Source organism: Rutidosis leptorrhynchoides, chromosome 2 (assembly GCF_046630445.1).
Source record: "Rutidosis leptorrhynchoides isolate AG116_Rl617_1_P2 chromosome 2, CSIRO_AGI_Rlap_v1, whole genome shotgun sequence".
Taxonomy (NCBI): domain Eukaryota; kingdom Viridiplantae; phylum Streptophyta; class Magnoliopsida; order Asterales; family Asteraceae; genus Rutidosis; species Rutidosis leptorrhynchoides.
The window spans coordinates 22,922,833-22,947,523 of record NC_092334.1 but is presented as its reverse complement, the minus strand read 5'-3'; the positions used below and the strand labels follow the sequence as shown (position 1 = coordinate 22,947,523).

The 24,691-nt window shown below is 38.8% G+C and overlaps 1 protein-coding gene across 1 annotated transcript; it reads left to right on the top strand.

Annotated features, from left to right (window-relative positions):
• The first annotated feature begins 13,466 nt into the window (after window positions 1-13,466).
• Window positions 13,467-24,056, top strand: LOC139887693 (uncharacterized). Its single transcript, XM_071870760.1, has 7 exons — window positions 13,467-13,712; window positions 14,586-14,744; window positions 15,699-15,971; window positions 22,240-22,413; window positions 22,502-22,608; window positions 22,683-22,993; window positions 23,222-24,056. The coding sequence occupies exons 1-7, from the start codon at window positions 13,467-13,469 to the stop codon at window positions 23,887-23,889; spliced, it is 1,938 nt and encodes a 645-aa protein (XP_071726861.1). The 3' UTR covers window positions 23,890-24,056.
• Window positions 24,057-24,691: the final 635 nt, after the last annotated feature.

Below are 24,691 nucleotides of genomic sequence, written 5' to 3'. Positions count from 1 at the left end.
ACCATGCCTCGTTTAAATCAAAGCAAATCTCATCTGTTGAGAAACCATTTCACTTACTTCATATGGATCTATTTGGTCCAGTGAATGTGGCCAGCTGTAGTGGGAAGAAGTATACACTGGTTATTGTTGATGAATACTCGAGATACACTTGGGTGTTCTTTTTGAGGAAAAAGAGTGAAGCTGCTGATGAAATCATCAATTTTATCAAAAGAATGGAGCTTTTGAATGGGCAACTGGTGAAGCAACTAAGAAGTGATCATGGTACAGAATTCAGAAATGCTACATTAGAAGAATTTTGTGCTGACAAAGGTATTTCTCAAAATTTCCCTGCTGTGAGAACACCTCAGCAAAATGGTGTTGCAGAAAGAAGAAACAGAACTCTCATTGAAGCAGCAAGATCTATGTTGGCTGAATCTGGGTTGAAGAATTCCTACTGGGCAGAAGCTGTGAATACTGCCTGTTTTACCCAAAATAGATCTCTTATTGTGAAAAGACATCAGAAAACTGCTTATGAAGTTCTCAAAGGAATAAGACCCTCAATTTTATTTCTTCATGTATTTGGCACTCCCTGTTACATTCTAATAATAGGGATCAGCTGGGCAAATTCGATGCTAAAGCTGATGAAGGTATATTCCTTGGATATTCCAACATGTCAAAGGCATATAGGGTCTTCAACAAAAGAAGGGGTTGTTTTGAAGAATCCATTAATGTTACATTCGATGAAACTGCCTCTGCTTCATCTACTGATCGTGAAGATGAAGTGTTACTGTTTGAAGAGCCTACTCAGCAAGCTCTTGATGATGAAGAGCCAGCAGTACAACCCTCACCAATCCATGCTGCTGGGTTCTCTGATGATGAAATGGAACATTCTGTTCCATCTGTGTCTAAACCAAGTGGACCTACTGGCTCTACTGAAGTGCTGCAACTTGAGCCTAGGTCTGCTGGTTCTGAGAGATCACAAGCTGGTACTGATTCTACTGATATTGATCAGCAACCTTCTGTTGCTGCTCACTCATCTGAACCAGCTGATGATCAAGATGCTGTGTGTTCTACAACCAGCTCGCCTGTTCATAACACCAAATGGACAAGGGAGCATCCGATTGAGCAGATTATTGGTAATCTTGCGAGTGGTGTTAAAACACGGAGGCATGCAACCAGCAACTTTTGTATGCATATTAATTTTGTGTCTACCATTGAGCCCATGTGTCCTGAGGAAGCACTTCAAGATCCTAGCTGGGTTGGTTCAATGCAAGAAGAAATTACTCAGTTTGATAGGAACAAAGTGTGGACATTGGTACCTGAACCTGAGGATAAGACAAAGAAGATCATTGGTACTAAGTGGGTGTTTAAAAACAAGATGGATGAAGATGGTGTCGTTATCAGAAACAAAGCAAGATTGGTTGCTCAAGGGTTTAGACAGGAAGAAGGATTGGATTATGGGGAAACTTATGCACCAGTGGCTAGGATGGAAGCTATCAGATTGTTCTTAGCATATGCTGCTAGGATGAACTTTAGAGTATTTCAGATGGATGTTAAATCTGCATTTCTGAATGGGAAGCTGCAAGAAGAAGTTTATGTCAAACAGCCTCCAGGTTTTGTAAGCAGTAAATATCTAGACCATGTCTACAAGTTAGACAAAGCTCTTTATGGCCTTAAACAGGCTCCAAGAGCATGGTATGAGACACTTCATGTGTATCTCACTGGTATAGGTTTTAAAGTTGGAACAATTGATACCACTCTATTCTCAAAAGAGATAAATGGTGATCTCTTGTTGGTACAGATATATGTGGATGATATTATTTATGGTTCTAAAAATGAAAAACATTGTCAAGATTTTTCAAAACGTATGTCAAAGGCATATGAAATGAGTTTACAAAGAGATCTGCAATACTTTTTAGGATTGCAGATCAAACAACTTGATGATGGAATATTCATAAGTCAAGATAAATATATCAAAGATATGTTAAAGAAATTTGGTCTGACCTGTTTAAAAGACATAGGGACTCCAATGGCAGCATCCATTAAAATAGATGCTGATCCAAATGGTGAACCAATCAATATCACTGAATATAGAGGTATGATTGGATCCCTACTTTATCTCACAGCCAGCAGACCAGATATTATGTTCGCCACATGTCTCTGTGCCAGATATCAAGCTGATCCTAAAGAGTCACACTTGCTGGCAGTAAAAAGAATATTCAGATACCTAAAAGGTACTGCTAAACGTGGTCTTTGGTATCCTAAAGACCAGGATTTTGAACTAATTAGGTATTCAGATGCTGACTTTGCAGGGTGTAAAATAGACAGGAAAAGTACTACTGGTGGTTGCCAGTTACTGGGTAGTAGGCTAGTCAGCTGGACAAGCAAAAAGCAAAATACTGTGTCCACATCTACTGCTGAGGCAGAATATGTCTCTGCTGGTAGTTGTACTGCTCAAGTACTGTGGATGCAAAGCCAGCTAAAGGACTATGGTGTTCATGTTACAAAAACTCCAATCTACTGTGACAACACCAGTGCAATTGCTATCACCAACAATCCTTTGATGCACTCAAGGACTAAGCACATCGATGTTCGGTATCATTTCATAAGGGATCATGTTCAAAAGGGTGATGTTGAGTTACATTTTATTTCTACAGACCAGCAATTAGCATACCTATTTACAAAGCCATTAGATGAGAAACATTTTAACTATCTCATCTCTGAGCTGGGTATGCTTGAACTTTAAATAAAAGACAACTTTTGTTGGTGTGCTGGCTCTACAACGTGTAGGGCAAACCAGTAAGTCACATTTATTTACTTACTGCCTACATGTCAAACAACCAGCACAGCAAGGTCTTTTATATTTTGGTTACTTAAATGTTTTCAATGAAATAATAAATAACTCTCCAAATTTAATGATTCCTTAAAACTGGAAACTCATTTACTTCCAATGATTTAAATTAAATTCATGACATATTAAATGTAACAAAAGTATTTTGTATTTAATACAAAAATTATTTTTGAGGTTTTAAATCAATTTGTTTGAAATCAAATCTGATGCATTTAATGCTGTATGGGAGGAATGAGTGTTTAAGCCGTATAAATGTCATGTCAACTGTCTGTGTCCCCTTGAAAACGTGCCAGTCTGTCACATCTGCCCACGCGCCTGCAGATGACAGTAATTTTCTCTTTCCTGCACTTTTTCACCCAATCACAACGGATAAAAGTGTGTTTCATCTTCCATAATAACCTTCGGTTATTCATTATTCAAAACACACACACTTTTACTCTCAAAATCTTTTCAATCTTCAATCTTCAAATCTTCATCCTACATTCATCAATGGCAGAACAACAACAACAATCACCACGTGCTGCAAGCCAGCAAGAGGAACAACAGCAACAACAACCTCAAACAGTCGAACCACAACAGCAACCACAACCTGCCCCACAATCGCAACCGGCACCGACACCGGAGGAACCGGTGGTTCAAGAATAAGTCGTTCAAGGACCACTGTTCAATCTCCACCCTAACCTGATTAGGGCTCCCAATGCACCTGATCACTCACTGATTCACCTATCTAGAGGCAATGCTGCACATGCCCTCTCTATCCCCAAATCGAAGGTTAACAAAGGGTATGAGGCCCTCATCGAATATATCCGTCAATCACCTCTGGCAAGAGCCATCACCGGTGTACCTTCCCGATTCTATGCTGCCTGTTTGGCACGATTTTGGTATACTGCCACTGTTGCCACCACTCCCGGCAACGTTCCATGTATTCGTGGCATGGTGACTGAAACCCTAAATTGCTCTGTCACCGTCGAAGCTATTAGACGTGCTCTTCAATTGCCTGGTGGACCATTTGTTGATTCACCTACTAGTGACGAATTCAGAAGGGAGGTGTTGGAGACCATTGGGTTTGCTGGACCAGTGGCACATACACCGTTGAGAAAGTATATGCCACCACTGTGGTACTACTTCTTTGGGTTGATGACTCAGTGCATGAGTCAAAAGTCAGGAAGCTTTGACCAATGCTCAGATTTTGAGCTCAAGCTTGGTCATTGGCTGTTGTTCAACAGGAACATCGATTACGCCCTTGAAATTTATTTGAGGCTAAGGGAAATGGTGACTGCTAGAGTAAGAACCAACTTGATTCCATTTCCACGATTCTTAAGCCTGGTATTTGAAAGTGAACTGGGTGAAGCTTATCAGCAAATTGCAGATCAATCATTTGAGGTCCCAGTAAAACAAGGGGGTATGCCAAAGGATGTACCTGCTGCTCCATATGCTGAGTTGACACCAGCAATGACCGAGTATCTTGCTGCTCGTCGTGGAGCCACCCAATCGACTGCCTCTGGTTCTGCACCAGCTGAGGGGGAGGGTCCTCAGCGAAAGCCAGCAACGCGAAGGAAGCAGCCAGCTACCTCAACTAGTACAGCCACCGTCTCATATACTGGTAAAGCAGTAGTTGTATTAGAATCTAGTGCTCTCTGATCATAAAGAACAGCCCTAGTCTTATATACTGACTACCCAATTCTAGTGTTGGAATCCGTTGCTCATCTATTTCTTGGTAACAGGCAAACCTAAGCGTGCTAAAGCTGGCTCCAAGCGAACCACAGGGGAGATTGCACCAGTCTCAGCTGCTGCTCCTGCAAAGGATGTAGCTATGGAACCTGGTGCGTTTCTAGACCAAACAGCAGAACAATCTAACTTAATTGAAAATTTTTTAACTGCTGACTTGAAAAATGTTGAGGGAGTTAAAGGTATAACCCTGGCTCCCAAGCTAACTGGTTTTAAAACAGGTGTCAAGAAGAGTAGCAACCCATACTCTTCTAACCAGGCACTTCCACATTTTTCTGAAATGAACTTAATGCAATACTCTCTGCTGATAGTACAACCAGCAGAGAACATAACTGACCCCCAAAGCAGGCTTGAGCTGGGTCTTCATCGTGTTGAACCAGCTCAGGTGACTGCACAGCCAGTATGTTACTCGGATACTGATAAGAGTCACACTCCTACATCATTACCAGCCAGATCTCTTACACTATCTGGGTCAACATGTGTTGCCAATGAGTCAGCAGAGTCACCGCTGTACTTACAGACACCTTCTTCTGTCTCATTCGAAGGGTTGACCAAATCACAAGTCTGTCCCCAGAGACCAAAAACAGATGCAATTGTTGAGTCAAATTTATTTGGTTCTACAGTTGCTAACATAACTTGTTCTATTGTTTCAGTTCTTAGCAGGGTAGATGAACAGGTAGAGGGGGAGCAAAATAAAGATGTTGTTATTCCTACTGGTGATATTGCTGCCTCTGCTACTGGTGTTGGTGCCACTGATTCTGTTACTGGTGGTGCTGATGCTAGTACTGTTGATTCTGCTGCTGCTGGTGTTACTGAGGAGTTGGCCACTACTACTGGTCCAACTGTTGTTACTGAGGAGATGGATACTGATACTACTACTACTACTGTTCCTCCTCAAACTCTCAGTACCACTACTTCCACTATTGAGCATGATGTGGAAGATGTTATCATGGAAGAACCTCCTGTTCTTGAGAAGGTTATTGACAATATTGTCAAGGATGTTCTTCTTGATGAACCTGTCACCCAGCCAAGAGTGGACTCTGCATTAATGTCTGATGAGCCTGCTGATTCTTCTGATTCTTCTACTATGGAACGTCAAGTTCTTACAGAATCTGCAGTTCGTCATCCTATTGGTCCAATTTTGGTTGCTACTGAACCAACTGCTGAGATGGAGTTTGAAACCATTCAGCCGAATGCAGCTAATGTTATTGTCATTCCTGGTTCTGATTCTGGTATTGTTACAGCTGATGCTAGTGCTAGTGCTACATTTCCATCTGATTCTGCTATGGATGCTGGTACTAGTGCTACTTTTCCTTCTGATACTGGTGCACAGGTTGCTGATGTTAAGGATGCTGGTACCTCTTCTGACACAACTACTGATTCGACTGAGGCTCCTGTTACTGAAGAAAAAAAAGCCATATGTTGTGCAGGTACCAGATCCAGATGAAGTTGTTCCTAACTTCATTTTCAAGGGAGCTTCAATCTCTCCCAAGATTGCTATGCTGGTCTATCAGCTGACCATTGATCCCGAATCTGCAATAGTCTCAGCCAGCAGATTACCTCGTGAAGAGATGGTTGAGCTATTGTCTCAGCTTGATAGACCAGCTAGAGAAGAAATTTATGAGAGGATAGCCCTGCTGGAGCAAATCAATGAACAGCCTTACTATCATGTTTTTGGTATGGCTCCAGCTGCTTCGCCATTTCCTGGTACATGGAGGCCTCTCAAGTTTGTTATCGATCCTACTACTGGTAAGTGTGTTATGCAAAATGTCCCTGATTCGCCAGTACCTTCTTCTTCCTCAGCTTCTTCCTCATCATCTTCTTCTGATGGGGATGCTGATGAAGGTACTGGTAAGGGCGAACCGATCATTCATGATAACATGACTGGTTCCAAAGACAAACCAGTGGATCTTATTGATGACAATGCTGATAATAATGCTGACAAGGATATCAGTGGTTCTAAGCCTTCGAGCGAAGGTAAAAACGATGGTGATCATGGTGATGAGTCAGCTCCTGATCTTCCACCTCCACCACCCCACGGTGATACTCCTCTGTTAGCTGGTGCTGACCAACCTTCAACCTCTGCATACTTAAAGTTCAATGCAGATGAGGTTGCTGATATTTCCACCTTTGCTGTCTATAAGACACTGCAAGGGATCACACCAAATTTGGAGGAAACTATTCGCAGAGCTATTGTTGATAGTGTCTCTGCTGCTGTCAGATCTGCTCGAGAGGCTGTTACAACTCCTATTGATCTTAAACTCCAGCAGGTGTGTGCTTTTGCTGATGTGGCAGTCGAAGCAATCACAAAGCACCACGAAGATGAAGAGGAGCTTGAAAGGCGAATTATCTCTCACAATGAGTACTGTGAAAATATCACCCGACTCCAAGCTGATTTGGATGCTGCTAACCGCAGAAATACTTTCTTAAATGAGGAGAACAGGGTGTTACATGAGAGATTGGAATCGCAGGAAGCTCAAATGGCTAACATGATTCCTGCTGCTGCCTATGTTCAGATGGTTGAAAACATGCAACGAATGGCTGCTTTGCAAGGTGATGTTCGAGCCATCGTTGAACAAATGGCTATGGGTGTAGCCAGGAATGAAGTTAGATCCTCCAATCTTCTGCTAAGACAATTTGGTGTGGATCCTGGTGCCCATCTTACTCCAGAGGTTGCTGAGTGGAACAATTTTGCCTTCTCTGCTCCTCAGTCAGACAGTGATCTTGATGCTACTGTCTCCCCTACTATTCACCCTACTACCCGTGCTGATGACAAAAAGGGGGAGAAAAAGTCCAAAAAGAAATCTAAAAAGAGAAAACAGTCTGAGGGGGAGCATGAACATGAAAATGCTCCTAAACACCCCAGGAGAGATGGAGATGGTGATGGTGATGGTCAAGACACTGGCCCTAAGCCCAGCAATGCTCATACTGAAGCTGGTGGTGCACAGGCAACTGGTGGTACTCAACCCAGTGTGTCTGCCACACCAGTGGATGATATTGGTTCTGGCAGTAAGCCCAGTGATGTTTCTGATATGGCTGTAGCTGAAGCTTTTGTGCTGTCTCAATCTATTGAACGTAAAATGAAGAGGAAGTTAGAGAGACATCAAAAGCGACAGCAGGAACTAGATGATGCCTTCAATGCCAAGTTTGAGGCCTTTGCTGAACTTAAACGTCGTAAGATTATGCACAGAAGATGGCTGAGTCCAAAAGCAATGGCAATCGATGATGACCTGACTGCCTTTGATAAACACAGAAAAGAGGCAAGAAAAAGAAATGCCAAGTTCATGGTCAAATACGACAAACAGAGGGCAAAGCTGTATGCACAGAGAGCAGAAAGAATCAGGAACATGACTCCTGCTGAGATGAAGGATTACCTTGATTCTACTGAGTCAACTGGTGGAGTTAGAGCTGATATTTTCATGAAATGGGTTGATGCTATGTTAGAAGCCAGCTCTACTCCCCAACCAGCATCTGCTGCTCAGCCAGCTACACAACAAACACAGCCAACAGAAACAATCATCCTTGATGATGATGATGTTATTAGTCAGGGGGAGCATCTTGCTATTGTTCCTTACCTGCCTCCTATTCAACCAGTATCGACACAAGAACCATCAGCTGAACCCAGGCCTATTGACAAACACAGGGTGAAATATGCTCCTAGGGACAATCAGCCCCTGAGGAAAGGACCCCTATTCGAGGCAGCTGATGAAGGTACTGAAGTGGTTGAGCCAGCTGATACTAATCAGTCAGCTGGCATTGAAGACACAGCGAGGAGTGCTGTGATAGAAGACCCAGCCAGAAGTGTGCTGCTGGGTAGTACAAGTGTTGAAGACCCAGCAAAGTCGGTTGAGCTGGGTGCTAAACAAGTAGATGATGAAACGGTTGATCCTGCTGACTTCACAGTCTGGGGAAGAAACGGCCAAACATTTGTTCTATCTCCTCTTCCTCCCCAGATTCAAGCTTACTTTGACAGAACACAGGATAACCGGGTCAATCAGCATCCAGTTAGTTCATCTGGCAGCTATGAATCATCTATGTATCCTCCATCTTCCCCAAGGGTTCATGACAAACATATCACTTGGGAAGATGACTCAGTAACCCATGGTGAGCCGAACATCAGAAAAATGAACCCAGATGAAAGAGAAGCCTACAGACTTCAGATCACTGTTCCAGAGCTGCTTGAACAAAGACAAATTGAGCTTAATGAAAGAATTCGTCAAGTCAGGCTGCTGCATCATCCTCTTGATCAGCCACACTATATTGCTGCACTAACCTCTGGCATTAACATTAGGGTGTACTTGAATAACAGTGGTCTCAGGCTCTCCACTACTGATGAAAGAATTCATTTTGAAGATGCTCTCCAGCTGGGTATGGATATAAGGGAGTATTGTGCTGCCCTTAGTACTGAAGAGGGTAGACAGATGGTTGAAGCAGTAAGATCCCTGAACATTTCTTATGATGATTATCTGTTGGGTTTAGCTGCTGAAAGGGAAGCCAGAGAAGCTGCTGATGCTGAACTTGCTGAACGATCAAGGCTTCAGGATATTGAAGGCAGATTGGCTGCTGACAGAAAGCAACAGGCTGAGTCCCTCAAACTAGCCAGAGCCATTGTCAAAGAACAGGATAAGGTTTTTGATAAGATAGAAGCTGCTGAGAAAGTACCTACCACTGCTCCTGTAGTACCTGATCACAATATTGAGTTTCCTGATACTTATTATAAGAGCAGGTATGGTAATGTGATGAATAGAAGATCTAATCCCTGCAGAATTATCAAGGTAAACAGAGGGACAAAAAGGGCTTTCAATGTTGTCAGGGATAACAATGTTCAAGAAAGGATTAGTTTTGATGACTTAAGAACTCTTGGATTCAGTGAATGGATAGAAATCTTGGAGTATTTCATTGGTAAAGGTGAGAGTGCTATCAAGAGTGCTCTTAAGACTGAACTCCAACAGCTGTTCAAGAAGGCAACTAAGTTTGGGAATGCACCAGTAGTTGATGTTGATGAATTTCTTGCTCAAAAGCCTAAAGGGAAGCAACCTACTGGTGAAGGACCAACTTGGAGAAGCCGAATTGTTCTACCTCCTTTCATCCCTGTTTATGACCCTGCTGAATTACCTCTCCTGTTCCCTGAAGCCTGGAAGATTAAACAAGAGGAGCTATCTGATGAAGAAAGAGAAAGAGAAAGGGATAAAGATAGATAGTCTCCTATGTGCTTAAATTGTATCTTTTGTAATTTACTTTTCATTACGAATTATCTTGTAATTATTGTATATAGATAACTCAGCAAAAGATCCCAAAACAAACTTAAAGGGACGAATTTACTGTCTACTCTCACTAGGTCCCTAAGTGCTGGCTTTAGTGTTTTCTCTTCAAGTCATAGGTTTTGTCATCATCAAATAGGGGGAGATTGTTGAGTCCCCAAAATAATTAAGGATTTAATTATGACAAAATAATATTTATTTGCACTAAAGTGTTATGTGCAGCCAGCACAAGTTTGTTTATGTATAGTCAGCTAATATAGCTGTGTCGAGTGTTTAGTATGCTGCCTAGTCTATCAGCACAAGGTAGAAATGTATTCTTCGAATCAGCACAGGATGTGCACCCAGCAAATCAAGAATATCAAGTGACTCAGCATATGAAGGACCAGTAAGTCTGGATATCAGCATACAACATAAGACAGCCATGCTCCATTACAAGCATGATAAGTTTCCCTGAGTGGTCTACATCAAATGTACTATTCAACAGAAGTCGAAGACAAAGTTGAACAGAGAAGGACACGCGTCGGCGGCTAACAAGTGACCTTACAAGACCGCATGGGAATGCAGAAGTTTAACTTATGTGCAGACATAAGTTATCCGTTGTCAACACCTAGGGAACACAACATTCTATTTGTTTAATCAAATTGTGGTGCCAAACCAAATTGGGGTGTTCCTGCAAATAGCTACTAAAGAGGAAAGAAAGGGAGCACGCCTCCTTACACAATTGTCCCCTCAAGTACAGACATCCTATGTACCAGTGGACAATAGATCAATTACACGGTTAATAGAACTACTATATATATTGTTGTATCCACTATTGTAAAAACTAGTGGTGTGGGTTTATCTGTTAAAGTCCAAACCGTGTAATAGCTTTAGTTTATCTCTTAGCTATAATCTAGGTAATCTGTATCAACCAACTATCATTTCCGCCAAGGATAGTTGTGATTCTTTCTGATTTAATCAATAAAGAATAACCGTTGAAAATTACCTGTGACTCTATCTTATTTACTACAGAATACTAAACGTGTTTAACTGACTAGTTAATTAAGAAAAGAATTGTATTCACCCCCCCTCTACAATACTCCTGTTGTTATTAAGGGACCAACAGTATGTATATATATATTTGTATATATATATTATGCCTATGATTGAGTGATACAGCTACATTACTTTATAAATTTTTGTTTTATATCGTGAATGAAGTCGATGTTTAACAAGAATTAGACACGAAGGACATGAAATTTCAACCATGAAGAAAAAGAAAGAAAAAGAAATAAACAGATAGTGAAAGCTAATGGATTTCGTACCATTTCTGATTTTGAATATCTGCAAATTTTGTTTATATTGATGATTCGATTATACATGTAACCAATTTGGAGACAAGAAATAAAGTTTACTGTAGCCCGATAGATGTATGAAACTGAATTGGAATCTGCGATGTTAATTTTATTTGTACGATAGATAAAGATGTGTAACAAATTAAGGAAAGAAACAAAATTATAACTACAGATTGAAAGATACTTGAAGCAGAAACGTACTGGGTACTTCTTAATTAATATCAATAATTAGTAATTGTAATTATATAAATAATAATAATAATATTTTTTAATATCATTATAATAATAGTAATATTAATGATAAAAATTAATGAGTTGTATTATAATGAGATTAACTATAATTTTAATAATTTTAGTAAATATGGTATTACTAATAATATTCATAATAATATTAGTAATTATATTAATGATAATATTTAATAACAATAATAATAAAGATAACACTAATAATATTGATATAACAAATTATACTTATCAAATCTCATATCTATGTATTATATATTAAATTAATACTATTAATAATACTGATATCAATATTAATAATGAAAGTAATATTTATTGATATAATAACTATATTTTAATTTGTAATTAAATTTAAGATATTAATATTACATATTATTGATTATGTAATACCTTTATTATATAATAACATAATTGAATATATAATATTTATATATATATTTTATATATATTACAATATACATATAATATTAATTATGTACAAAAAAAATTATATATATATTTATGTAGATTCATAACAGCTTAATTATTTTGTATATTATTTTTTATTTTCATTTCGAATGATTAACTTGTATTTTATTTTACTTATTTAGTTTAAGCAATTAAATCATATATTATTATTTCAAACTATATATATATATATATATATATATATATATATATATATATATATATATATATATATATATATATATATATATATTATTTATTTTCAACCATTTGTTTGTGAATCGTCGGTAATGGTTGAGGTTAAATGAATTCATGATAAACAGTTCAAAAAATTTTAGACTCCACAATACAGATTCTTCTTATCGCGTCGAAATCATACAAAGATTAAGTTTAAATTTGGTCAGAAATTTCCGGGTCGTCACATTAGCTCAACCTTGTGGTATAGTTTTTTAATATTTTAACTGCACTATTTGTTGTACGGAGTATCATGTAAGGGGAATTACTTTATATGTTTCTTATAATAAATGATGATAAAATAAAATTAAATTAAAAGGTTAATAAAAGTTTTTAAAGATGATCAATGTTAAACACGATAACATGATTATGAGTGCCAATATTATGAGTTTTGTGTCATGATTTTTCAATGGTCAGATTGCTAGTTTTTGATTTCCGCTTTGCGAGATTCAAAGTTTTTATAGTTGTGTATGTTCGAAAGTTTCACGAAAGATGATACTGTCATCAATAAAAAAGCAAATTTGTTACAGTACTTGTTTTTCACATAATACATTTATTCTGTAAAACTTATACCATTTGCTCCGGTAGAGACTAAAGAGAGAGTTGTAATGATGTATAGTTGTAGGGGAATAATATTCTCGTGATAATGTGATAAAATATAATTAGAATTAAAAGTTAAGTAAAAAAGGTAATAATAAAATAATAATATACTTCATGAAATAGTGAAAAATTTATGTTTGTTTAATCCACGTATTGTTGCCCAAGCCACCTTCCGGAACTCAAAAAAATGCCCGATAAGGCTTTGTTTTTAGTCAAATCAACAAACCACGTTTGTTGAGAATACTTTAATTTTTTTTCTTTTCGAAAAAGTTATAACATTCAAACAAATCCCAAGATCAACAAGTATAACTGATACAAGAGGATCCAACACGAACCTTAGCCAGACTAAACAAACCTATGCAAACAGTCTCACCAACAAGATGAAGAACACGTTTAAACTAGGAAATTAACAATGTAAGACTAAGGTTATAACAAACAGAATCTAATATACCGACGACACTAAACAATTACAACAAACTACAAACAACAAAAAATTATAACAAATAACAACCAGCGATAGAGGCCAGGAGAACACTAACCACCACCACAAGCAAAACAAAGCACCACGCACGCTGCAAATCTTCTCAGCCGAACCAAAAAGAACCCACCCGCAAAAATCTGACTCGCCCCCAACAGCGGGACCAGGTCTCCAACACGAAGATTGTCACCTAGTCCAATTCCCGAATGCGAACCCGCGAAAGAACGTTCCCACCGCTACAACCCACGACAAATACCAACCCGACCCAAGACAAACAAGACCTCAATTTCCAACTCTTCCCTTCTCAAACCATGGAGATCCACCACCAACAGGGAGATAAACCACCACGATGCTACCACAAAACAATTGTAAAAACATGTGGTCACCACCAACGTGGAGGTGAACCACCAGAGAAGTCTGAAACAATTGAAGACGACAAGAGAAAGAGGAAGACCGACATAGGACATCAGCTACCAATGGTCACCACCAACAGGGTGGAGGAGCCACCACCTGCTGCCATTACAGACGACTCTGTCCATTTAGTACAGGAAAGAAGGGTGATTTCCAGTCGGATATAAAGAGCTTTAGGCTACTATAGCCAAGACCACCACGGGAATAGCGGTGGTTGAGGCTATGACGGCCGATACCACCATACCACTGTCGGAAAAAGAAGACACAAAGTAATCGGAGTACAAAAACAGAAACCATTGATCTATGAACTCAACAACGGAATTAATATGACCCAACCACCCGAAACCACACCTACTACGAGAACGGTGGCGGATGTGACCAGGGTCGCCGATAAAACCAAAAAAAGGCCTGAAATCTAAGGATAAATGATGGTAGGAAGAGGAAAGACAAGTGGCGAGGAAATCTATCCAACTACCTAGATCCATCACGAGAACGACTACAATAAGAGGGTGGAAGATTGGAAGGTTCACCACCTGTCAGAAAATGAAAAAAAGGGAATAGGGGTCCAACGGGAGAAGATGGCTATAAAGACAACTGTGATATTAGGGTTAGGGCCTAGAGGAGTGTTTTTGAGACCATAAACTCTTTGAAACTACATAAATTTAATCTATTTATTTTTATTATTTAATATATCAATTTTCTATTTTTAGTATATAAAGACAAAGAAAGAAATATGCTGGGACCCACTATAAATTTCATAAAACAGAGAGCTAAGGTCATATTTGTAATTCGGGCAATCAATTTTCAGTATATTGTACATAGTTGCACACTTTCATACTCTTCATCCAGCTTTTCTCTCGATTTCTCAAAATCTCAAATAAATCTTTCTATAATTTCAGAAAATCAAATTTTTTTATCATTCAACCTTTTTCATTTATGTTTACTTTCCCCTTTTTATATTAAATTGTAAAAAACCTTATATATAGATATAAATAATTATTGATTGATTAATGGTTCAGTCTATGTCATCGAAAAACAACAATGTATGGGAATTTCCGGAACCAAAAACAAAATTATTCGACGGAGATGATATTTCGATGTATTTGAATCTGACTGGTGATGAAGAACCACTTAATAAACGCTCCAAATCATCATCTTCCTCTCAAACGACTACTCAGGTGATTTATGTGTTTTTTCCATTTTTATTCTTTCCTTTTGTTACATAAATAAATGTGCATCATACATTTGTAACCGTTACTAAAATGGTGAAAACGATACGAGAGAAGGGAAATTTAGAACTGGATATACTCCGGTCTAAGAAAATCGATTTATGTTAAGTGATTAATTCAACTTTAAATTTTGACAAAAAAAATCACATTATCTTTTTTGATATCATATCTATTACTACTTACTACTCATGGAAAGCAAAACTGATATAAATTTCACGGTGAACTTACTATTGATATTACCTTCTTGAAATAATCGTCATAATGTTACAGATGTCACACATTAGATTACCTTAAGGTTTGTTCTAACTGAATTCACTTAAAAGCCCACTACAATTAATTATATTATAATGGCAATGCTACTTTTCTTTTTGAAAAAACGAGTATTAAATAAAATAGATCGAAAAATCCAAACGTATTAAAATTCGATCATAATGACACCGCTACTTGGGCGGTGATCATTAAGATATTTAGCAATTGGATTCGTGCAAGAAAAACCTACTTGACTAATAATTCAACGTAATCATCACATGTCACGTGAGTCACTTCGTGACTAGCGTCACTTGTCGTAATTTTATAATTAAAATGCTATTTTCATTATTAAAATTTATAAATTCACACAATTATACATTGAATATACTTGTACATTCAACTACTTATCAATTTTAATTATTAAGTTTACACAAAACAAACTACTAAAGTAAAATATTCATTGTATTAGGGGATCACTTTCGAAACTAACTCATTTTATTTTTATTTCTTCATTTATATATTATTTGTTATATACATACTCCATGTCATTAGATTTTCAAAGTCAAATGTCACATTTATCATTTACTTTACCATAAACTTTAGGATTTGATTATATCTTATATTTTGTGACCGTGTGTGTTTATGTTAAATTAGCAATCGAGTCTTAATAACGAACTATCTCTGTACGACGGACTCAATGAACCAAGCCCTTTAGGACTGTGTTTAAAGAAGAGCCCATCGTTGTTGGAGCTAATTCAAGAGAAGATCAACCAATCCCATTCTGAAAAAGCTGATTTGCCTTCTGAAAATCATGAAGCAACAACCAAAACAGATTCAAAAGCTAGGGCAAAGGGGAAGAGGGTTGCAAATGATAAGTTAAAGGCTTCACATTTTCCAGCTTTGCTTTTAAGGATCGGCCAATGGGAGGTATATTATTTGTTATGGATTTTGTTTAGCTCTTATACATGAGGTGGCTATTTCAGCCCATTTACTTATACTTGGCTCAATTTGGGTTAGCTCTTATACGTGAGGCAGAAATTTTGCGAAACTTTTTTTAAAGCGCAAATTTTTTTGTTAAAAATCCGAAATTTTTACACTGAAAATTGCAAATCCACCGGGGGCGCCCCTGCCCCAAAGTAATTTTGCCCCTGATCGTAGTTAAATTATTTTGTTGTTATAACTTACATATTTGTGTTAGGAAGAGGGGATCGCCTGGACGTTGGGAGATATAAATTTGAGAGAAAAACAACTCTATTACTCACAAGAATAGATTTACAGAGTATTACAAAACTCTTACAAAAAAAAACTCTCAAAACTCACACACACTCTCTAGGTTGTGATTACACTTCTCTGAGTGATTTTGGATGATTTACAACTGAGGTTTGCACCTCTATTTATAGTAAAAATTCTATGGCGGTGGAATGGTGTGAACGGAGAAGGTTGGCGGCCGTCATCATCATCAACTTTGCTACCTCCATATGAGTTGTCAAGGTTGCCTACTTTGAATATTTAGAAGGTGGGCTTCTAGATTGTAGGCTGGAAATCTTCAATTCTCCCCCTCCAGCCGAATCCACAAACATTCCAGTTATGTCTCTGCATAACTCCAACTTCTCTCGAGTCACCACCTTTGTTAACATATCCGCAGGATTCTCCTTTGTATGGATCTTCACTAGTCTCAACAGTTGTCGATCAATTACCTCGCGTATCCAATGATAGCGAATATCAATATGTTTTGTACGAGAATGGTACATGGAGTTCTTGCTCAAATCTATAGCACTTTGACTGTCACAATATACCTTGTACTCCTTTTGCTTGATTCCAAATTCTTGAAGATAATGCTTTAACCACAACATTTCTTTTCCAGCTTCTGCGGCAGCAATATACTCTGCTTCAGTTGTGGATAATGCAACACACCTCTGTAGTCTTGACTGCCATGAAACAGCTCCCCCTGCAAAAGTGTAAATGAATCCTGAAGTAGATTTCCTACTATCAGGATCTCCGGCCATATCCGCATCTGTATAGCCTTCCAAGATTGGATCAGCTCCCCCGTAACAAAGACATAGATTCTTTGTACCTTTAAGATATCTGAGAATCCATTTTACCGCCTCCCAATGCTCTTTCCCGGGGTTCGAGAGAAAACGACTCACCGTTCCCACTGCATGAGCAATATCGGGCCTTGTACACACCATCGCATACATCAAACTTCCAACTGCTGAAGAATATGGTACTGACGACATCTCCCCTATCTCTTCCTTGGATGAGGGACAAGAACTCTTGCTTAACTTGAAATGGTTAGCTAATGGAATGCTAACAGGTTTGGCATTGTTCATATTGAAACGTGAAAGCACTCGTTCAATATACTTCTCCTGAGATAGCCATAACCTTTTATTCTTCCTATCTCGGGTTATCTGCATTCCCAAAATCTGTTGAGCCTGTCCTAAGTCTTTCATGTCAAAAGACTTAGAGAGTTCCTTCTTCAGCTGGTTGATCTTCGTTACGTCTTTTCCTACGATCAAAATATCGTCTACATAAAGTAGAAGAGCAACGAAATCTCCTTCAGAAAACTTCTGAATGTAGACACACTCATCTGCTGCAGTTTTCTTGTACCCGTGACTCACCATGCACGAGTCAAACTTCTTGTACCACTGCCTAGGTGCCTGCTTTAAACCGTACAAACTTTTCTTCAGCTTGCTTACGAGATTATCTCCTGAAACCTCAAAACCTTCTGGCTGCTCCATGTAAATTTCTTCATGTAAATCTCCATGAAGAAAAGCTGTCTTTACATCCATCTGTTCAAGCTCCAAGTTCATACTTGCGACCAATCCAAGTATGACTCTAATTGAAGTCATCTTGACTACTGGTGAAAATATCTCGTCAAAATCAATCCCTTTCTTCTGTTGGAATCCTTTGACTACAAGTCGTGCTTTGTATTTCACCACTTTTCCACTACCATCCTTTTTCAGCTTGAACACCCATTTATTTTTCAGTGTCTTCTTCCCGCGTGGAAGTTCTACAATCTCATAAGTTTGATTTTTCTGCAGAGAATCCATCTCATCTTGCATTGCGAGCAACCATTTTTCTTTATCCTTATGAGTTACTGCTTCATGAAAACTCTCCGGTTCTCCATCTTCAGTAAGTAGAAGGTACTCGGATTCTGGATATCTACTCGATGGAATCCGACCTCGTTCAGATCTACGAACTTCTGGAACATTCTAAGGAGATCCACCATCATCTTGACCTTGTGATGGGGCTGGAACGTCTGGCAGATGGGGTTGTGGCTCCCCCTGCTCAGCACCGTCATTTTCCTCATTATCTTCTACTTCTGGCATTTCTTCTTGCACTGAAAATTCATTTCTCATGAATGATTCCGTTGTTGCCTCTGGCACCTGAGCAGCAACATTTGACTTCTGAGATATTGTGGGTTTTTCAATATCTTCTATTGTCTGGCTTTCATGGAACACCACGTCCCTACTTCTGATCACCTTTTTCTCCTTTGGATCCCATAATCTGTATCCAAATTCTTCATCTCCATAGCCTATGAATATGCATGGAGTGGTCCTTGCATCCAGCTTCTGCCTGAGCTCCTTGGATACATGTGCGTACGCCAAACATCCAAATACTCTTAAGTGAGAGTATGATGGATCCTTTCCAGACCAAAGTTTCTCCGGAACTTCAAAATTCAGTGGTACTGATGGAGATCGGTTGATCAAATAACAAGCGGCTCTGACTGCTTCTCCCCAGAATGGCTTTGGCAGCTTAGCCATACTGAGCATGCTCCGAACACGTTCCATGATTGTTCGGTTCATTCTTTCTGCTATACCATTATGTTGAGGGGTACGTGGGACCGTCTTCTCATGTCGGATGCCATATGATCTGCAATAGGCATCGAACTGTCTGGAAGAGTATTCACCGCCGTTGTCGGATCGAAGACACTTTAACTTCTTTCCTGTCTCACGTTCTACCATGACATGGAACTGTTTGAAGTAATCGAACACCTGGTCCTTCGTCCGTAAGAAATATACCCACACCTTTCGAGAAGTATCATCGATAAACATCAGAAAGTATCGATTGCCGCCAATTGATTCAACCTCCAAGGGACCGCAAACATCAGAGTGTACCAGACTGAGTAACTCTGATTTTTTCGTTGAAGAGGAATTAAACGAGACTCTATGCTGCTTACCAAACAGACAATGATTGCAAGAATCTAGTGCAGCATCCTTGTCTACATTGATAAGCTCCTTCTTTATTAGGGTAGACAACCCTTTCTCACTCATGTGACCGAGTCTCTGGTGCCATAAATTTTGTGAAGCCTCCTTTTCTGCAACATTAATAATGTCTGTGCAGATCTTCACATGAGTCTTGTACAGTGTGCCACAAATGTGTCCTCGAGCGACTATCATAGCGCCTCTTGACAATTTCCATGTGCCTTTACTGAAATGACTATCATAGCCCTGTTTGTCGAGAGCTATCCCAGAAAGTAAATTCAGCCGAAGATCTGGCACATGGCGGACATCCTTCAGAGTGATTGTGCTCCCAGAACTTGTCTTTATCCTGACATCTCCAATTCCGACAATCTCAGCGGAACTGGAATTTTCCATCTTCACAACTCCAAAGTCACCAGCTTTGTATGTTGTGAAGTATTCCTTGTATGGAGTCACGTGGTAGGAAGCTGCAGTATCTACCACCCATTCTGTTTCTTCTCGTGAGACGTGAAGGCATGTCTCATCATGGGTTGAACAATAAGCTACATCACCAGAGATAGTCACTAATGTTTCTCCACCCTTATTCTTCGACTGTGAACTGCTTTGACCTTGTTTCTCTTTTAATCTATAGCAGTTCTTCTTCATATGTCCCTCTAATCCACAATGATGGCATTTATATGTTGGTTTTCTGCCATCAGCTGACCTGCCCCTGCTCTTGCTTCTGCCTCTCCATTTATTTTTGCTACTCATTCGCTGTCTCCCCCGATTCTCTGTGACAAAGGCATGGGTCTGATCTGTGCCCATGTCTTTTCTCCTTGCCTCTTCACTGAATAGGGCATCCTTGACCATTGACATGGTAAGTTTGCCATTCGGGGCTGAGTTGCTGAGTGTTACTACCAGCGTTTCTCAACTATCGGGAAGGGAACTAAGTAGCAGTAGCGCCTGAACTTCATCGCCAAGCGGCATCTCTACAGACGATAACTGGTTGACCAAGCTCTGGAACTCACTGGTATGCTCGGCAACTGAAGTTCCACTTTTGAGCTTCATGTTGACTAAACGCCTCATCAGCAGGGCTTTATTCCGAGCAGTCTTGGCCTGGTACATGTCCTCCAACTTTTTCCAGAGGACATATGCGTCTGTCTCTTGTGCAACATGGTGGAAGACACTATGATCAATCCATTGACGGATCTGACCAATAGTTTTTTCGGTTTGATTTCTTCCACTCTTTCTCTTTGGCAGAATCAGGGTTTATACCCTTCAATTCAATAGGATCGAACAAATCCTTACAGCCGAGGAGATCTTCCATTCGAGGTTTCCACAGCGTGTAGTTTGTGGCTGTGAGCATAATCATAGCTCCGAAAGATGATGTTGACTCTTCTGTGGACATTATCACCTTACAAATAATTTTTCAACACAAACGGGGTTGAATTGTAGAAAACAGAGATCACCGTTACGTCCGGAACGGTTGAAAATGGTGGAATAGACACTTCGCTACTTAAATTCCACTTACGGGGCAAAATTATAATTTTTATAAACTTTAGGGACCAAGAATGAAATTCTGAAAATTTCAGGGACCAAATTGTAAAATTTCAGAATTGCTACAGTACCGCTACAGTACCGCTACAGTGACTTGCTACAGTGCCGCCAGCTGCTACAGTGAATTGCTACAGTGATCGTCTTCTCCGGCAAAAAAATCCGGCACCGGTCGTCTTCTCCGGCGAGATTCCGGCGAGTTGACCAAACTTTGACCGCGTTTTCTGGGCTCGTTATAACTCCGTTTAAGTCGCCGTTTTTTGCGTTGGACTCGGTTCGACGAGACGAATCCAATGGTACACTCAAAATTGAATTTTGAGAAAACTTCCGAAAACCCAAAAACTCAACCAACGTCTCTAACCAAGCTCTTGATACCACTTGTTAGGAAGAGGGGATCGCCTGGACGTTGGGAGATATAAATTTGAGAGAAAAACAACTCTATTACTCACAAGAATAGATTTACAGAGTATTACAAAACTCTTACCAAAAAAAAAAAACTCTCAAAACTCACACACACTCTCTAGGTTGTGATTACACTTCTCTGAGTGATTTTGGATGATTTACAACTGAGGTTTGCACCTCTATTTATAGTAAAAATTCTATGGCGGTGGAATGGTGTGAACGGAGAAGGTTGGCGGCCGTCATCATCATCAACTTTGCTACCTACATATGAGTTGTCAAGGTTGCCTACTTTGAATATCTAGAAGGTGGGCTTCTAGATTGTAGGCTGGAAATCTTCATTTGTTATCCATAAAAAATTTAGATATTAGAAATAACAAGTAAATGAATGGTCCTATTTATAGACTTAGGATTTAGAAAGCATAATCCCTCAAATTATGTTGATCTAGTTTCCTAACAAACTCGACTATAATCATGGAAACAAAGTTGTTTATTTATATTTTTTTGACATCTTTTGGTAACATTAAAGGGTTGGTTCATTTACGAAAGTTGTTTATTTTATCGTTGGGGACAAAAAAAAGAAGGTGAAATGACGAAAATACCCCTGGTTACTATTGGTGAATAGTGAAATAGTGTTTTGTCTATTAGTATATAAAATATATAAATAATTAGGGCAGGAAAGTCATGTTAATTTTGTGGGCCTTGTTCAATCAGTAAATGATAATTGAAACCTCATAAGTTAGATGTATACTTGAATGCTGACGCTGAAATCGAGTCCGAGACACGAAAGACAAGTCGAGAATGTGTCAGCTACTTTTACTTTAGGATCTAAGTATATACGAGTAGTTTTTAATTTTTAACATTGATAAATAAATGGTCCAAATATTTATTCGTATATTGTTGGACTATATTTTTGAGCCCTTTTGGATACTGGGCCATGTGCAAGTGCACATCTTGCACGCCCCAATATCCGCGAGGCAGACATGTTGCTATTTGTACCTAAATGTTATATATCTGAAATGTTCAAGGGCTTTTAAGGCTAAAACTTGTTCTTATGGCAGTATGTGTCACAACATGAAGGCGATCTACTAGCAAAATGCTACTTTTCAAAGCATAAAATTGTCTGGGAACTTCTTGACGGTGGATTAAAAAAGAAGTTTGAAATCAATTGGGCGGATATCGTCGGTCTGAAGGCAAACTGTGCGGCTTATGGACCCGGAACTTTGACTATTGTGGTAATTTTCTCTTTTCATGAACTTTTGTACCCTAACAAACTTGTTACCATGGTTAGTGTGTGCTTACAGTATATTGTTGTATTGCCAGCTTGATAAACAACCAGTCTTCTATCATGAAATCAACCCTCAGCCCAAAAAGCATACTCAGTGGCGGGTCACTTCAGATTTTACGGATGGAGAAGCAAGCAATAACAGGTATTACTACACGAACTCCTTATATTACTTTACTTAAGACCTTCTATTTGTTAAATGAATAATTGTTTTTGCAGGCAACATGTTCTGCAGTGTGCACAAGGGTTGCTAAACCAGCACTTCGAAAAGTTGATCCAGTGTGATGCACGCCTTAACTTTATGAGTCGGCAACATATCGTTTCGAACGTGCCATATTTCCCACCAAAACCTTTCTTTGAGGATCATGATATGTCAGGGAATAATGAATTTAACCTACAAGATATCTACTGTATCGAACGTATGGCTTCAGCATCAACTTTACCATCTTCTTCATCAAAAACTGTGGAATCGAGCTCTCTGTTTTTTATCCAGCCAGATATGTCTAAAGATGTTCATTCTTCGAGTTCAGGTACCATTTTTATCCTTAGTTTGATGCTTGGGTGCTTAATGTATACGATCAATCAATGAGTACTGAATCTCTAACGGGTCAAATGGGTAGAGTAAAAAAAAAAAAATTCAACTGAAAATAAAATATTCAAAGAGGTTGAAAGTCACTTAAAGTTTAGTGTTAATGCATACAACCTAGTCAGATACTATAAACCACTTGATTCCAAAAGTTATTTGTGTTTTATTTCAGGTATGTCTACGGACATCGAGTGGCAAAAAGATATCACACCTCAGCTCCAACCGACCATGCCAATATTCGATACTATGAACTACATCGGAAACTGTTATTCCGAGCAGTATGTCTCCTCCCTAAATTTACCATTTGCCAATAATGTAGCTGGCCAAGTTAACCCAAATGATATGTTGGAGAACATTTCACATATCCTTTTAAGTGACAACCAATTGACACCAACTTCAGACGAAAGAATGCTCATGTCAAAAGTCAACTCTTTCTTCAACCTTCTTCAAGATAACCAAAATGGTCAGAATATCGGAAATGGAAGCTTCACCCCTGATCCTGCTATAACAATGCTGCAAGATATACCTGGCGGTTTCACCCTTGATTCGATTCAAATCTCCAAAACAACAACTCAAGAAGAGGGTAGTATTAGTCAGCCAACTAAGCTTTCTCAGGATTATCCAAATGACCTCTTTGCCCCTGGTTCCAGTCAGATGGCTCAACAAGATGAAAATGTGAACTTTTTCCTCGAGTCTAATCCAAGTCCCGAGAATGTTACTCTACGTGATGGTATTTTAAGAAACGACTCGTTTGGGGATTTGATGAATCAACTTCCCAGCATTGCGTCGTTACCGAGGTTCTTGTTCGATCTGTCAGAAAATGGCGAGATTTTGAAGTGACCCTGGGCCGAGGTCTAATGATTTGCAGGGATTCAGAAGTGTTGAAATGACTTGTGAGCATCTCAAGACCTTATTATAAATATGAACTTTTTCCTTCTTTGTTTTCTTTTTCTTTTTGTTTATGGTACCAGTATAAGTTGTGTTAGTAAGTGAAGTTGTTTAAAGTTTAACCAGATGTTATGTTGATGATACTACATATGAAGTTTAATATGCTATGCATATATATATGGATAGTTCATAGTTATAAACTTTTATCATTTTCTAGTTGAGTATTAATGGTTTAAAAGGTGTGTGTTTTGATGCGTTTTCTTGCAACTGTGATTACATGATGCTATAATTAAAAGAATTTTACTTTTGGTTTGTATGGAGAACCTAGTGAAGCTTATGGTGTGTTTGACGAAACTAGTCGAAGTTGATTTTAAAAGATAGAATTTATTACTTTTATGGGTGTTTGGCATAGTAGTTGAAAGTAGAAAACTACAATAGCAGGAGTGCTGAACGAACATAGACTATTAAACTATTCTTAATCAAGCCTTTGACGTCCAGGTAGATTGTGCATTTTTATAAAATGTAATAGAGAAGTATCTTGGTGTGTAAAATATGAAAAGTTAATTGAGTTTATATAGATAAAATAACTAGGTTAAAAAAAAAAACTGAAAAAATGATATAAATTCATTAATGACTATATGCTTTCATCAATCAGATTTCGCCAACTCACATCTGACCCTTTTTTTCCATCAATTTTGCAACCGACGCCCCGGTTTCGTCACCTCTGACTCCCCGTTATTGGCGTCAAGGGCGT